This window comes from Balaenoptera musculus, chromosome 5, assembly GCF_009873245.2.
Source record: "Balaenoptera musculus isolate JJ_BM4_2016_0621 chromosome 5, mBalMus1.pri.v3, whole genome shotgun sequence".
NCBI classification, from domain to species: Eukaryota; Metazoa; Chordata; class Mammalia; order Artiodactyla; family Balaenopteridae; genus Balaenoptera; species Balaenoptera musculus.
The window spans coordinates 7,151,131-7,169,031 of record NC_045789.1 but is presented as its reverse complement, the minus strand read 5'-3'; the positions used below and the strand labels follow the sequence as shown (position 1 = coordinate 7,169,031).

Sequence of the window (17,901 nt, the reverse complement as noted above, 5' to 3'; positions counted from 1 at the left end):
CACTTGTCCAAAGATGTTCCTCTACCATTTTTTCTTTCCCCACACTCTCCTGACTTCTCAAGAAACTTCATTTAACAATGGGTCATTCTCTTGCCTGATGATTTCTGTAAATGTCTCCCTCTCTGTGGCACCTTCACTTCTGCTTATGAACACATTCAGCTTTTACTGTTAAAAAAAAAAATGAAATGAAAGTGAAAACTAAAATTTTCTCTAGTCCACCATCCTTTCATTGCTCTGCTATATTTCTCAAAAAGAGAGGTTATATATCCTCACTTGTTTACTTGAGCACTAATTTCTCATAACTGCTTACTACCTTTCAACATGGCTTCTGCCCAACATGTGTTCTAATCATTTTTTAGCTTAAGAAAGTGAATTCTAAGAATGGACATCAAAACACAACCATACAGGGCTTCCCTGGTGGCGCAGTGGTTAAGAATCTGCCTGCCAATGCAGGGGACATGGGTTCGAGCCCTGGTCTGGGAGGATCCCACATGCCACGGAGCAACTAAGCCCGAGAGCCACAACTACTGAGCCTGCATGTCTGGAGCCTGTGCTCCGCAACAGGAGAGGCCATGACAGTGAGAGGCCCGCGCACCGCGATGAAGAGTGGCCCCCACTCACCACAACTGGAGAAAGCCCTCGCACAGAAACGAAGACCCAACACAGCCAAAAATAAATAAATAAATAAAATTTAAAAACAAACAAACAAACAAAAAAACACACAACCATACAAAATCTATGGGATGCAGCAAAAGCAGTTCTTAGAGGGAAGTTCATAGCAATACAGGCCTTCTTCAAAAAACAAGATAAATCTCAAATAAACAACCTAACCTAACACCTAAAATAATTAGAAAAAGAAGAACAAAAAAACCCTGAAGTCAGCAGAAGGTAGGACATAATAAAGATCAGAGAGGAAATAAATAAAATGAAGGTTCAAAAAATAGAAAAATATCAATAAAACCAAGCTAGTTCTTTGAAAGGCTAAGAATGGGTGCCAAACTCTGAAGCATGATGACTAGTTTTGAGTAAAGATTAACATCCAAATTAAACCATTACAAACATAGCAGTGTCCATAAGTACTGTGTTTAAAGCTTATTTAGTTAGAGAGGAGGATGGAAGAAAATGTAGGTAGGGAAATGAGGGGATAGAGAAAGGGAAAAAAATGGCATGGGATATGGGAAAAGAGTTGCAATGCTGTCTGAAGATTACAGGGATGACTGCCTTTAAGAGTCCCATGTTGTAGATGTGCTTCGATGCCAAAGCTAGTAGTCATGGAAACCAAGCAAGGCCCTTGGGGATCCTGACACACTCTGCAGGCTGTCTCCCATCTTCTCCCAAGTGTTACCACATTGTTCCAGATTCTTAATACCTAGATGTTTGTAATCGTTGCCCAAATGGTGTCCCTGCCTTCAGGTTCTCTTCTCTTCCTCTCAAGTCACCCTCCGTGCAGATGCTAGTGTCTGATTTTCTTTGCATGTAGCAAGAACTAAGAAAATGTGAATGAATTAAATAATGAATGAATGAATGAATGAATGAATGAAGAGAATTCTAAAGTTACATAATCACTATGGCCCTCACAAAGATTTTTTTAAGTGATGAATTATTTTTTTTAAAAACTTATGCATAAAAAAAAATACTATTCTGCCTGAGCCAAGAAGCCTTGGCAAGGGATGGGGGCTGGGGGTGGCAGTAGAGGTCATTTTCAGATCTATAAGACTGAAAAAAAAAAAGCCAACTTTTCTTAAAACTCAAACATTAAGGGGGGACTTGAAGCTGCAAACACGCACACACACACATTTTCTAAAATTTAATTTGCTCAATAGCATTTTGTGGTCCACTCTTTACAGAAAACTAGAAATTATATGGAAGTAGATGTTTATTCACGTCATAAATGGTGAAAGCCTAACACATGGTGGTTGGATTGTAAGCAGCCAGTTAAAATACTAAAATGCCAATAATATCTGTGAATTCAGCTTGTTCCTGCTGCTAGGTGACAAGACACCAATGTAGATCATCAATGATTTTTAAAAAATCACTTAATTCCCAAGTCTCGATTTCCCATAAGGTAAAAATGCATCAAAATTATGATTATTTTACAATGCATTTTTATTTTATTATTGAAATCATTTTCTCTACACAATTATTCTGTTGGAAAAAAGCATGTTTATATTTTTATTACTATGCTTTCATTTATAATTTAGCAATTATGGTTTGTGTTAAATATATCCATTTAAGAATTGTTTAATTCTTCCTGTAATGGCTCTGTCACTTTATTTTCATTTCTAGCAGATATTTGAAGTCGATATTTAGCTTTTAAATTCATTTAGAACAATCTCAACATAGTTTGAAAAAGACTCTTAGGAGCCAACCTGAGTTGGATAATTTATAAAAAATTCAAAATGCTAAAATCACATAAAAAGAAATCTTGTGAAATGGAAATGAAAATGAACCAAGCTTTTGATTTTTCCTATGGGAAATAATCTTAACTTTATGAAAAAATGATATTGCCAGTGATGCTTCAGGTGACAGTTTCAGGAGAAGTTTTTTAAAAAGAATCTGTAAGATATAAGAAGTCTTGACTACAAACAGAGAACGGTTCTGGTCAGTCTGAACTCAGTAATCAGCGAGGTCGCTGTTTACATCTGCTTATGATGAATTACTTCTTCAAGTTAGTAAAAAATCAGAGCCTCAGAATCGTCTTGGTAGCTGTGCAGCACTTGACCCCCTTTGTGGTGACGAATTATGAGATGGCATTAACTGCAAAGTTTTCTTTTTCAAATAAGAAACTTTACCCCCTGTCCCTGCAGACTGTTACAGATCAGCGAGCTTCAGTGGTGGGTCAGGAGGGGCTTTCGTTTTTATTGTGTGCTTCTCTCTGGAACCTTTGCTTCAACTTTTGTTACTTGCAGAATTTGGGGTGATTTATTTTGTGAACCTTGTTTTCATCATTGTTGATAATAGTCAGACATTGTCTTTAACTCAGGATCACCATCTTTAAGACATGTGTTTTCTGTAAAGGGCCAGATAGTGAAGATGATAGTTTTTGTGGCCACATGGCCTCTGCATCAACTCTCAGGTCTACAGTTATAGTGAAAACACAGCTCTAAATAATACATAAACAAACATGTGTGGGTGTGGTCCAATAAAACTTTATTTACCAAAACATGCAGCAGGAAGAAACGGGTCACGGTGTGCTGGCCCCTGATCTAAGGGAGTATCTTTGTGTGGGATCAGGTAGAGAAGAGCTTCAAAGGACTTCAGAAATCCCAGCTGCTCATGATGTATAATTCATTAGGTTTCAGTGACTCAAAAAAATAAATATTACAATAAAATGATGTGCTATAGAAACCCAGATTTGCTTTCACTGGTTGCTTTTATAATAAGTCACAGTTTGTTGACTGAACAATTCCTTTCGTCAACAAGCATCTATTGACCAACAGTCTATCGGCAACAGGTATGCTATAAAGTATACTTAAGCCCTGATCCTAGGACCTACACGTTTGGAGAGAAGACATATCTCGGACTTTCATATTAAAGAATAGGCTCTGAGATGATTTTTAGTTTTTCCCCACCACGCCAGCCTCTGACAGGTGCTGCAACATCCAACACTGATACCTCCTAACTCTGTCCAGGGGAAGGCGGACGCTGATTTTGAACTTTCCTGTGTTCTCATCCTGTCACTCCACCCAAAGAACTTTTGAAGTCAGTGTTCCTCTTGGCCTACTTTATCTTTACTTAAGAAAAAGAGATCCAAGATACTAGTGTACTGTCATACTTCTTTATTTTGAGGTTAGGGGAGGGTTGGGTTTCAATTCCTGTATCTCATTGCAGTAACAATCTGACCAACCATCACATTTCCCCTGGGGAGACAGCTGAGCTAGATAAATATATTTTAAAATCCACTCTTTAAACATGCTTCTGGAGAAGAGGGATGAAAGGAAAGATCAGTGGCAGCAATTCAAACATTCTTCCAGCCTACCCCTGTGACTCTGCTCCAAAAAATTACTATACAGGTGTTTGGGGAACATTCCATTCATAGTTCTAACAGAGTTCAAGCAATATTTCTAATCAAATTTAGTAACAACTTCTAACAGCTGGTTATATAATAAGAGTTATTGAAGTTCTAAGGTTTGAATGTGTGACCTGGTGGTATAAAAACTTATCCAGTGAGGAAAACAAATTATTTTTTTAAATTTGAAGAGGAGAATAATGACGATTTCATAGGCTATGAATCTATGACACTAGAAGTCACAGTAATTCAGTAAACTACTTGAACTAGGAATTCCTTGGAAGATGTAGTAATTAACATTTTAAAACAGTAGGATTTACCGTACTTGGACTTTCTGTAACCGGTAACTTTTGTGACGATGATTACTGAGAGTTTAGGCCTTTTGCTTTGACCAAATATGTGTGCATCTTCCTAGGAAAATCTTCATAGTATTTCCAAGTTGAGACTTTCTATATTCACTTTATTCCATAGTAGCACGTTAAAATGTTTCAGAATTCTGGGGGCTTCCCTGGTGGCGCAGTGGTTGAGAGTCTGCCTGCCGGTGCGGGGGACACGGGTTCGAGCCCTGGTCCGGGAGGATCCCATATGCCGCGCAGCGACTGGGCCCGTGAGCCACAATTACTGAGCCTGCGCATCTGGAGCCTGTGCTCCGCAACAGGAGAGGCCATGACAGTGAGAGGCCCGCGCACCGCGATGAAGAGTGGCCCCCGCTTGCCACAACTAGAGAAAGCCCTCGCACAGAAACGAGGACCCAGCACAGCCATAAATAAATAAATAAATAAATTATAAAAATTTAAAAAAAAAAAAAAAAAAAATGTTTCAGAATTCTTCCACATTGGTAAGATACCATATGTAGTAAAGTATACACCCCATAAAACTACCATCAAAGTAAAACATTGAAGTTACCAGGTTCCAGCGTTCCTTAGAATACTAAGTCGTAACTTTTGTATATGAAAGCAAACTTGTGCCTATGGGCACTGACTTTTAACAGATGAAGGTGGGGACATAGCTCAATAGCTATGCTGTTAAAATTGACTTCTGTGTAGGAATGATCGCACGTTTTTGATGTATTGGTGTCTAATGCCTTTGAACATGACTTAAGAGTCCAGCAATGACTATGCAAGGGAAAGGAAATTAGTATCGGCCATAGATTCAGCTCTAGCATTAAGCTGAAGTGCAATGTCCGTGGGTCTGAACGTGAGGTTGCGGTTTCTAACACAGCCTGGGATGTGCGGGAGGAGGATTCCGTGTGCTCCCCGAGGGGGAGATCTCACCCGGCTGCTGTGTCCTCCCCAGGATCTGTCACTGCGAAGGGGATGAGGAGAGTCCTCTCATCACGCCCTGCCGCTGCACGGGCACCCTGCGCTTCGTGCACCAGGCCTGCCTCCACCAGTGGATCAAGAGCTCTGACACGCGCTGCTGTGAGCTATGCAAGTACGACTTCATCATGGAGACCAAGCTCAAGCCCCTCCGCAAGGTAGGGTGTCGCCGGGACTGGTGTGAGAGAGACGGCCGACAAAGCAGGCGTTTTGTTCATTGAAGTATAGTTGACTTCAGTAAAAATGTACAATGTTGTGTTGGTTTCAGGTGTACAGCAAAGTGATTCAGTTACACATACATATTAAAAACCCATTTCTTTCCGCAATAAGATTTTGCTAACATGCTAGTATCCGCTAAGAATACACATCTTGGGTTGGGCTCAATATGTAAAATGCAGCCAAGTGTTTTCAGATAATCCTCCCTACTTCTGTTTTAGAGTCTAGGGCCTCTGATTTTTGTTTCACTCTTCAAAGAAAAGCATGTGCATGTGTGTGTGTGTGTGTGTGTATGTATGTGTGTGCATGTGTGCATATGTGTGTGTGTGTGTGTGCAAAATATACCTGTGGGTCAATGTAATTGAATTGATGAGAGCTGTGAGAACAATTGTATTGATACTTACTGAAGTCAGTTCCCGAGAAGGTTAGATAATAGATCCCATAGATTAAACAATATGAACTCACCTAATTTCTTGAAAGCCAGGCATTAGGTAATGGAAGAGAATGATGTCTTCTGTAAGGCGTGGACTCTTTTTTGTGTTTGCCTTTATCTGGGGATTTGGTTTGATAGTTTATGTATTATTTTTATTTTTTCATGTATTATTTTTCCATATTGTGCATCAAGCTGCAAGAGAGAGGTAAGTATTTTTATCTATAAATTTAATCTTCAAATTTCTCATTTGTGTTATATTTTTCTAAAGAATGAAGGTAAGAATTGAGTTAAATATAAAGTTAGCATCTAAATCAATGCCGGCAGAGGATAGCTTGTAAAGGATGCAAACGAAGACAATGAACTTTATATACTTCATTGCATGATAGCTGGGACCCTGGATTTTAGCATGTTAACTTATCTTTTAGCCTAACTGAAGCCTTACATATACGGATGCCTCAATTTCCAAAGGAGAGTATGGAGACTGCAACTTAAATAATGAATCTCCCTAGAGCTGCTTTTTCATTTAAATTTCATGCAAAGAAAAAGTGGATTAAGGTGATGGGTTCCAGGATGAGCAGAGATGTAAAGCAAACAAGAATATTCCAATAGACGTCTGATTGGTGGCTGGCCATTGCAAATCTTCATGAATTCTGTAAATTACAGAGAGGGAGAACGACAGTCCCTGCTTTCGTGATAGCCTTGATTTTTCAAATCTGCCAGTGGTTTATAGATGTCAAAACTGGTGCATAAGACACCTTTGAGTTATGGATTTTTTTAACATGTGGGGTGACCTGAGTGCCAAAAGGTGACACTCTGATCCTCCCAAGTCCCAAAGCAATCGATGCCAGAAAAAGAGATGGACCCTACCTCCTTGCCCTTTGCTTTATCCACTGAAGGGTGCTGTGTGCTCTCTGCAGCCGCTACATGACACACTGTGCTCTGTGATTCTGTAAATTTCTCTTCTTGCCCCGCAGGGAAGTACCAATTGTTTCATAACGTCTGTATAGTTCTCCATTTTTTTAACCTACATCTGTATAAAATTTTCATTTCAACTTTTCCAACATAGTATTTCAATATGAGAACAACAATCTAGGATAATAAAATATTCTAATTTTCTCTTCTTCATACTGTGTCCCCCTCCCCCATTTTTGTATCATAAACAGTACATGATGCTGTATGGACCTTGGAAGGTCTTCTACCTTCAGCTCTTCTAGACTCACCCCTGACTTACAGCTTTGATCCTTTCTTAGTATTCCATTCCCAATAAGTTACAATCCTTTCAAGAGAGCTCTTTTTTTCCTCTACCAACCTGTTTACAAACCAGAGAAAGACTACGAATACATCTATCTTTTTAATCTTAAACTCAGCCATAAAAAGGAACAAAATTGTGCCATTTGCAGAGACGTGGATAGACCTAGAGACTGTCATACAGAGTGAAGTAAGTCAAAAAGATAAAAATGAATACCATATAATATCGCTTATATGTGGAATCTAGAAAAATGGCACAGATGAACTTATTTGCAAAGCAGAAATAGAGACACAGATGTAGAGAACAAACTTATGGATACCAAGGGGGGAAGGGGTGGTGGGATGAACTGGGAGATTGTGATTGACACATATACACAACTATGTATAAAACAGATAACCAATGAGAACCTACTGTATAGCACAGGGAACTCTACTCAGTCCTCTGTCATGACCTAAATGGGAATGAAATCCAAAAAAGAGTGGATATATGTATACGTATAACTAATTCACTTTGCTGCACAGCACAAACTAACACAGCATTGTAAAGCAACTATACTCCAATAAAAATTTTAAAAAATATGTATTGCAGCAACCTAGTGGGCACATCCTATCTGTTGATTAATGAAATACCCCAGTTTCTTTTCACAGACGTTTCCTTTCATTGGTCATAAGTATTGATGAAGGGCAGCATGTCAACATCCTTCATTTTTAATAGCATATATACCTACAGAGGATGTCAGAATCTAATCCAGAGGCTGCTTCCCAACAGCCCACAGATGTGTTTTACTTGACCCACAGGGCTGAAAATTTGAATCTGTGATTATTTCATGTAAAATCCCATACATCTGTATTTATTTGAAAACCCCTGTATCTGGCTTGACAGGAACCACGTTTCCGTAAGACAACCACCAGTGTAGCTAGCGGGAGGCTGGCCCCTTTGTGAAGCTGTTTGCCCTCAAGGGCCCTGCATTTCTCCGTCCTCCCTCTTTCTGATCCTGAGGGATCTCCTCTCATTTGAGCATGAGATCTCAGTGATCTCTGAGCATCAGATCTCTCTGTGGCTCCGGTGTACAGATCTGAATTTTCAGCTCCTGGTCTAACATGGTCTAACACAGTCCTAGACGTAAGAAACATGCATGCTGTTCCTACCTCTATGATTTATGGGCTTTAAAAACCTAGAAAAAGTATTCCACACTTTCACTTTCTCCCTTAAAATTATGGGGCCCTGTGATAATACTTCAGTGGCAGTATCTGAAATGACTTTTCAGATTTTGAAGTGATATGAACTATACAGACATGAGGCATATTTAAATGGTTCTGGATGGTTTATTTTCATGGCACTGAGATTCATCAACAGTTTTCTTTTGGTAGTTTTCAAGAGGTCATTAAGAATGACAGGTATAGCATTTAATTAGAATATATTCAAAGTACATCTAATTAATTGCTCTCAACTCAGTAATTCTATTACAGTTTATAACATTCTAAAGACCAACCACATGAAACAATTAATTTAGCTAGTGATTCTGAATTTCTATCATTAGCCAATGGAGGCAGGAGATTCTGTGGAGATGAAATGGTTTATTGAAGTAGAAAGGTACAGATCTTCATAGTCTGACAAACCTTGGGGCTTAATAGCCTCTAAAGACATCAGTGAAAGCTTACTTCATTAATTGCTGCTATTACTACACCAAAATCTAAGTTAGTGAATTCATCAAGGTATCCTAATGTTTCCAGAAGAAAATCTTTAAAGTCTAAATAAAAGCAAGGCCTTATTTGAGAAAAAGCAATTTTCATCACCTTTAAGTCAGTGGCTCAGCTACTTTTATAACACTCAGTAGAATTCTCATTAATCTACTGAGTTACCAAGAATCAGAAATAATTCTCAGGGCCCAGAAAAGTCAAAAATATAGAAAACACAGCAACGACTAAGTGCAGTCTGGAACTGCATGCAATCTCAGTTAGGACGAGGAAACTAATCTGTTCTGAAGCTGAAGGACTGCATGGGGCTCAGATCTGAATCTCACTCCTGAATGGGAGAAACCAGCTACTGGACAGAAAGCTAAGCTTGTGAGGACAGAGACTACTCCTGACACTGCGTGTCCTTCCCTGAAAGAGTTCTGTACATGGTTTTCCATTTACAAACTATTTGACAAATAGATAATACAAAATATGCAAGTCCATGCATCAATTCCTTGTCTCATTTCTACAAATAAAATGAGGCAGTGAATCAATTCAATTACCATTGCTTTAGTAACAATTAGGTCAAACCGTATGCACTTGTCATTTTTATAGATCAAAAGCAGTTGAAGATTGGAAAGTTCATAAATATAAGTTCTGTAGAACTTATTATGCTAAATATGAAGGAATAATCATTTTGATATTTTTAAATTTATTTTATTGGAGGATAGTTGATTTACATTGTTGCGTTAATTTTTGCTGTTCAGCAAAGAAATTCAGCTATACATGTATATACATATATATACATGTATATATATATTCTTATTCATATTCTTTTTCATATTCTTTTCCATTATGGTTTATCACAGGATATTGAATATAGTTCCCTGTGGAATACAGCATTTTTATATTTCTACATTTCCACCATAGTGACTTGCAAACGCTTTAGCTGAAATACCTATTTTTAGAAAATAAAGAACTGTATTTAACAACTACCGTGCTATTTTTTTCCTTTCCTTAACTTGAGGTAGCATCCGTCCTTCAGAATAGCCAGGAGCCACTGCAAGTTGCCATAGCAGGTCAGCCATCCCAAGGGTGTTACTGATTCTCTGCTGAGCTGGAGCTCTTGCAGTTCATAGCCTTAACATTGGACCAGGCAGGATGCAGTCAGATTCCTAGCCAGCAGCTTCTAGCACCCTATTCAATAATCATACATAATAATACAGAAAGGGAATTCAAAATGCATCCTTTACTTATCATTACGGGTGATGTGCAGTTTTACTAATGCAACCACCACAGACTGAATTTTCTACTCTGTGCCAGGCATTTGGAATGTATTTCTCAATTAATTTCATCTCATTACAGCCCCATTGTGTGTAGGCACGTGCAGCCCATTTTACAGATGAGCAAATGAGCCACTTGCTGTCTCACACCCCGAGATTCCTGATTCCATAGCATGTGCTCGCTGCATGGCATCTCACTGCCATAAGCACTGGGAACCTTGCCCTTTTTTTTTTTTTTTTTTTAATAAATTTATTTATTTATTTTTTGGCTGCGTTGGGTCTTCGTTGCTGCATGCGGGCTTTCTCTAGTTGCATTGAGCGGGGGCTACTCTTTGTTGCGGTGCGCTGACTTCTCATTGCAGTGGCTTCTCTTGTTGTGGAGCACAGGCTCTAGGCGTGCGGGCTTCAGTAGTTGTGGCACGTGGGCTCAGTAGTTGTGGCTCGCGGGCTCTAGAGCGCAGGCTCAGTAGTTGTGGCGCACGGGCTTAGTTACTCCGCGGCATGTGGGATCTTCCCGGACCAGGGCTCGAACCTGTGTCCCCTGCATTGGCAGGCGGATTCTTAACCACTGCGCCACCAGGGAAGTCCGTGGGAACCTTGCCCTTTAAGCATCAAAACTTCAGTTTTCACTTAAACTATCTAGTGGAAATCTTTCAAATTAAAACTTTCTAAAATAAAATTGTTTCTAAAACCTTCCTTTTTTATTTTTATTTTTATTTTTATTGAAGTATAGTTGATTTACAATGTTGTGTTAGTTTCAGGTGCACAGCAAAGTGATTCAGTTATGTATATATATAAAACTGTTTCAGATTCTTTTCCCTTTTAGGTTATAACAAAATATTGAGTAGAATTCCGTATGCTGTCCAGTAGGTCCTTGTTGATTATCTATTTTATATACAGTAGTGTGTATCTGTTAATCCCAGACTCCTAATCTATCCCTCCCCCTTTCCCCTTTGGTAACCATAGTTTGCAAACCCTTCTTTTTTAAACATGCTGGTTTCACCCAATATATTTTCCTAATACTCAGTTACATCATTATATAAACATCAATTATTTTACAGGCTGACAACATTAACAGCCTCGGCCGTTTATCTTCACTCCGATTTGCCAGCCTACTGTGCTTTGCCAGCCCTTCTCTCTGCTTTTTGTTGTTTCTCTTTCTTCCTGCGCTCAGAGCCTGTGCTTCAGTCCTCTGCCTCTCCAGTAGCCCTTATTCAACATATTGCATAGCTACAGCCTTTTCGCTTTAAACAACAGAAACAACAAAATCACAATTATGGACTTGGGTCTATAAAAGGCTGAAGTCCGTTCTAGATGAACTTCTGCACGGTCCTCTTTGATCATCGGCAAGGGTTTTAGCAAGCGTGTCGTGCTGACGTCGGTCTAGTGTTGTTGGAATTTTCCATAGCATCCATCTTAATTCTCAGTTTTACTCGAATTACCTGGATTACATGATAAGAAAGCCCTCCGCAAACGAACTTTTGATGTCTCCAGGCTGTTCCCTTATAGTCAGCGCCCAGCTCTTGGGGGCAGGTTTGCTATTTCATTTCTTCACAGACGTGGAAGCCTGGAAGCAATGAAAATCTCTGCCCTAGTACAGGGCCAGACAAAGCTTCCTTTATACCACTTGCAGAACATCCATACTCATAATGTGCGACGCACGCTCATTCAACCCTCTTCTTGCTGAGTTTCAGCTTCGTTAGTATATGAGCCCTCAGTGATTTAGAATATTCTTAGGAAGTGATTCCGTTTTCAAACTCAGTCTCCAAATGATCCAGGAGGTTTTCCACACAGATTTCTCACCGTCCAGTGGTGGCGTTGTCTCCAGCCCGGCACTTCCCTTACCTTCCAAGGGCTTTATTCTGTGAGAAGGAGGGGCCCGCAGGCTCCTAACTGCTTGCTGTGGGAAGGGAGAGAGTGAGTAAACCACCAGATAACAGAAAGAAGATCATTAAAAGAGAAGTAGTTCAATTCAATTGGAGCATTATCTTCTCTACTAAAACATTTTTCTTGGTTTTTGTTGTTGTTATTTGTTTTATTGCCTTACCCTCATGCTCTCGATTGAACTACAATTGATATTTCGATTAAAATAATATTCCAGGGTGAGTAGATAACAATCCCGACATGTCTATGTCAGATAATCATGAGATGGAAAATACAAGCATCTCGCATATTTTTCTAATAGGTACCTGGGAATTATCACATGGCCTCATCCTTTTGTCTTTTGAGGAAACACTCGCAGGTCAATTAGTCTGTAAAATTTCAAAAACAAAAAAACAACTGTGTAGTCAACTGGGCTCAATAATATAGAATAATTGGTTCAAAATAGAAATATTCTTCTCTGGGGAGCAGATCTTCTTCTTTTGTGAAGCTTGCATCCATAAAGAGGCCTCCCCCTAGGCAGAGTGGACCCCACAGCCACAGCCAGCTGTGTTCTGAATGGTTCTTCTGGAAAGGGGCCAATGGGCCCAGTTCACTCATTCACTCAACTCCCTGTAGGATCTACCACGTCTCAGTGGTGCTCAGTAGAGAACCAGATAGAAAACCCCTGCTCTCAGAGGGCCTAGAGTCCCCTGCAAGAAGGATGGAAAAGGATGAATAACTTCCAATAAGGTGTAATAAATTTGAAAAGCATGGTAGTTGGTGGGTAGTGATGTGGGAATCAAGAATTTTCTGTGGGAACGGGAACGGTCATTCAGAGAGAGCAAGCCACCGTGTATTTGGTCTTTATTGTGAGACCATCATATCAAGAGGGGGTTTTTTTGCAGTAACTATAGACACATAGCAAAGTGTCTCTTCTCTTTTGTTCTCCATGCTTCCCATAACCTGGGGTAATCAAGAAGGTATTAGTTACCAGTTGGACATCTGGGAAAACAGAGCAGAATTTGCTAGGTCTCCCAAAGGAGACATAAGTAAACTATCCCTGAATGATCATTGTTGGCTGGAACATTTCTCTTCAGTACTTCCTTATTAGAAGTCCCAATTGTATACTAATTTAGTTCAGTTTCTCTCTTTGAACATTATCCCTTGAAGAATATAACTTCACTGGGTTGGTTAGAACGTTACCTGGTGTTAGTATTCTAGATATGAAAAGAAACACTTAACTTACATTATGTTCTTTACTGAAGTCTTTAACTGGACACAGTGCCCCCCGCTTGGGAGAATCTATTTTTCTTTTGCCAAGGATAAGGGACACACAGAATGGAACTTCTTTTATATACTGTGTATTTTGATATTTGAAATGTAAACTATGGTTAAAATGATGGAATCAGTGTTGCAATGATCCATATGGAAAGCATAAAAGCATCAAATTAGAATGTGCAAAAGCAGATGCACATCTGCGTGCACACACACACACACACAGTTACAAATAAAGCTTTCCCCAAAGCATCATCTTATGACGGAGGGTTTTTTATGGGAAAGAGGTATGTATATATTTTTTTAACATCTTTTATTGGAGTATAATTGCTTTACATTGTTGTGTTAGTTTGTGCTGTATAACAAAGTGAATCAGCTATACGTATACTTATATCCCCGTATCCCCTCCTTGCGTCTCCCTCCCACCCTCCCTATCCCACCCCTCTAGGTGGTCACAAAGCACCGAGCTGATCTCCCTGTGCTATGCGGCTGCTTCCCACTAGCTCTCGGTTTTATGTTTGGTAGTGTATATATGTCCATGCTACTCTCACTTCGTCCCAGCTTACCCTTCTCCCTCCCTGTGTCCTCAAGTCCATTCTCTACATCTGCATCTGTCTTTATTCCTGTCCTGCCCCTAGGTTCATCAGAACCATTTTTTTTTTTTTTAGATTCCATATATATGTGTTAGCATATGGTATTTGTGTTTCTCGGAAAGAGGTATATTTATATTTGTCTTGCACTTTCATTTTTCTTAAGACGGTGGAATGATTATCAAATTACTTTCATATTTAAATTTTCCTCCAACTAAACATTTTTCTCTCTTGGCTGAGGTTTTTTTCTTAATTCATTGCTCAAATCTTGGCATAAAGCATAAGAAAAAATTTTCCCTAATTTTTTGGTTTAATATTTTGAAACATAAGGCACTGGGAATCAACCTGGCCTTTTGAAAAACGATTTAAACCAAGTCAGATTCCTTTTCTATTGGATTGACAAGTAAGAGAGAAATGAGGGAGGCTTTGGTACGATCTATCTGGGAGGATGGTGTCGAGCCCCACCTCGTCCATCAACATGCGTGTGTGATGCTATGAACATTATCATGAGGTCAATGGCTGGAAGGTTTCACTCTAAAAGAGGACCAATCCCTCACAAGCCAGCTTCCTTCCGATTTTCTACTCTTGTCTCCCTGGTACCGTCAAGTGGCTCCTCTTCCTTGCTTCCCACATAGATACACCACAGCCTCTTCATACCGTGCTGTCACCCTGCATATGAACGCTTTGCCCCAAATTAGGCTGATTTACCCCAGCCGATATGGCAGGACCTGCCCCTGTGAAACGTACAGCGTGAAACATTATAAAAAGTGGGGAAAGTGGGTCAGGAGGCAGAGAGGTTGGGCAATCCGTACCCCATTCTCTTTCCCGTTCTCTCTGAGAGGCAAGCTATTCTCCCCTAAGGGAGGTCCTTCCACACGGAGACCTGAAGCAAAGGGAAGAGGTTTCCCTGGAAGACAACAGCTTGCATTGTCGCTTGCATCATAGGGATCTTCTTCCAGGGGACCTCACACTCCACTCCCAAAACACAGAGACCCCGACAGTCAGGAATGAGTCATACGTTTAAATCCTCTTTTAACTGAAATATACAGAGAGGAGTTACAGTAAATTAAAAAAGACAAATAATCCATTCAAATAGTAAAGGAAAGAGCTACAAGTCAGAAGATCAGATTTTTTTTTAATATGTGATTCTTTTTTTTAAGATTTACTTACTACTTATCTATTTATTTTATTTATTTTTGACTGTGTTGGGTCTTCGTTGTGGCGCATGGGGCTCTTCGTTGTGGTGTGCGGGCTTCTCTCTAGTTGTGGAGTGCGGGTGTTCTCTTCTCTAGTTGTGGCGCACAGGCTCCAGGGCGTGTGGGCTCTGTAGTTTGTGGCATGTGGGCTCTAATTCAGGTGCGGGAGCTCAGTAGTTGTGGCACATGGGACTTAGTTGCCCCGCGGCATGCGGGATCTTTTAGTTCCCTGACCAGAGATCGAACCGGTGTCCCCTGCATCGTAAGGTGGATTCTTTACCACTGGACCACCAGGGAAGTCCCAGAAGATCAGATTTTAATTCTGGTTCTGAAACTTAATCCCTCTGACCTTTGCCTCAGTTTCTTCATCTGTAAAACGAAGAGTCTGGACAAGATTATCTTTTAAGTTTTTTCCAACATAAAATTCTGTGATTTCACAAAAAAGCAAAGTGAGGAATCTGAAAGAGAGAGAGAAAGGAAGGAAGGAAGGAAGGAAGGAAGGGAGGGAGGGAAGGAGGGAAGGGGGAGGGAGGGAGGAAGGGACCTCACATTAAATGAATTTTAAATGTTCAGAAGAAAAACTTCACACCCACAGTAGCTCAGGTTGTACAGGACAGGATGCTGAGTAATAGAGTCCAAGTTCAAGTCCTGAAGAAGTAATGTGTGTGCTTTCTCAATCTTGTTACCCTTTAGAGCAAACCATGGTGGGAAAAACAAGACACACTCCACATTCAAAAAAGAAAGCCAGTGAAAAGCATGACTAAAGGAAGACAGGGAAGAAGAAAGGGAGAGGGAAGAGGAGAAAGAAAGAAGCAGAGAGAGGAAAGGGGAGTGTATGGGGCGCTGAGTACCTGAGGTGTCCTGGGAGGTGACTGGAAGCTAGAGGGTCCAGGCCACACTCTTCTTTTTTTTTTTTTTTTTTTTTTATTAACATTTTTATCCATTTTCATTTGTAGGCACATATGTTTCTTTTAAATTAAGGTTATGGTTTATGTATAGCAAAGTGTACAACTCTTGTACAGATCAATTTTATATATATATATGTCAGATACAGAACATTGGCATAAACATTTTAGCATCTCAGTATTGATTACATATTACAAATTGCTTTCCAGGAAGTCTTTTTTCTTATAAGATGTAAACAGGTCGTTAAAAACTAAAAAAAAGTCAAGCAAATTCAAATGGTTCTTGACAGCAAGCTTCCGCTGCATGGAAGACTCCTGGCCCTAAGAAAAGAGGCAGGCTGGGCTGAAAGTCATCTTCTCTTTGCACAACTAAGAAAACCAGTGTAGACTGAAGGGTTAGTTGAATCCAAGAAAGATTTTGTTTTCTTGAAGGCTAGTGTTTCTGTAAACGTAGAGCCAGTTTAATGCAAAAGTTGATATTTTGATGAGGTATTTCTACCAATAAGCAAAGCTAACAAATTTTTGAGCTAGATCTTTTCTGCCTCCAGGAAATGACTTATCTCCCAAGAGACTGATAATCTCCTACTAGACTCTCTGCATAAATAAGACCACACCATAGATAAGGGCCAACTGTGTCTGAAGGACCACACTGAGAGGGTTCCAGGAATGCCCAGTCCTGATACACTACTCCCACTTTCATTCAGTCAGTCAACAAACATTTACTGAGCATCTGCTATGTGCCAGTCAATGTCCCTGGTAGTAAGATTAGAGTGATGAACAAGCAAAGTCCTCTGATCCCAGAGAATTTACATTCTTGTGAAGTGGGGATGAAGGCTGAGAGTTTGAAAATGAGTTAGTCAAAATATTTTGAAGTAGACTTAAAAACTATATGGGAGATATTTTTAGTAACTCTGGGCAGGGTTAATAAAATTCCAGCTATTACATTATAATCAAAAGGAAGTTTATGGGACTTTTTAGGTATTGTGAATCCTCAATTTCACAACTACCTCTCTGTTCCATTAGCAGAACAATTTAATAAAGAAAATTAAATGAAAAGGTTGTTGAGTGAGTGAGGAACCAAAGCTGGGAAGATACACAAAGACAACCCTGCTCAAGTTGGCTGAGAAAAATTACCCCGTGTCTGTGGAAAGCTGCTCAGTCCCACAGAGAATTCACTTTCTATTGGGAGCCAGGCAGGTAAGATAAATGAATGAAGCAGCCTGGTTTGGGGAGGATAAATGGCAAATAAGCCAATACCGGTCAGGTGATAAGGAATGGCAGAGACTGTGGCACTCTCAAATAGACACTCCTGCTCTAAACAGAGCAATCAACAGTAGTTGATTGTTGCCAAGTCAACTGCTTTTCCAGATGAAGCCACAATTCTGGATTTAGCTTAATCTCTTCTGATTTTTAAAAAACAATCGTAACTAGTCCAACTCAAAATCTATTCGGGCAAAGCAAAACAGATCTGAAGGCCAGATTCAGCCCCCAGACCAAGAGTCTATGACCTCTGCAGGGTGGAAATGCCTATCTGTCTTTGCAACTGTCTCCCCAGTGGAGTAGGGCGTGATGCAGTGAAAAGAACCTGGGCTGAGTGTGCGGGACAGCGGAAGTCAAACCCCCAGTGCTGAGTGTGCGGGACAGCGGAAGTCAAACCCCCAGTGCTGAGTGTGCGGGACAGCGGAAGTCAAACCCCCAGTAGCCACCCTGTGGCTATAGGTGCATCCTGTGACCTGAGATGGGATCTATCAAATTAAAGGAGGAAGGAGGAAGGGTGGCAGTAATATTGATATCTACTTTGCCAACTTTTCAGTTTGTATTGAGGAATAAAATGATGTAAGTACAAGTCCTTTGTCAGCAGTAAAGTCCCACAAAGTGGCGGTGTTA

The 17,901-nt window shown here is 40.0% G+C and overlaps 1 protein-coding gene across 1 annotated transcript in view; it reads left to right on the top strand.

Moving 5' to 3' along the window:
* The window catches only part of MARCHF1 (membrane associated ring-CH-type finger 1), a 338,485-nt gene that overhangs the window by 275,361 nt on the left and 45,223 nt on the right, over positions 1–17,901 (top strand). The window contains exon 4 of the mRNA XM_036853192.1: positions 5,306–5,486. Within this exon, the coding sequence (XP_036709087.1) occupies positions 5,306–5,486 (181 nt within the window). The remainder of the gene's footprint in view (positions 1–5,305; positions 5,487–17,901) is intronic.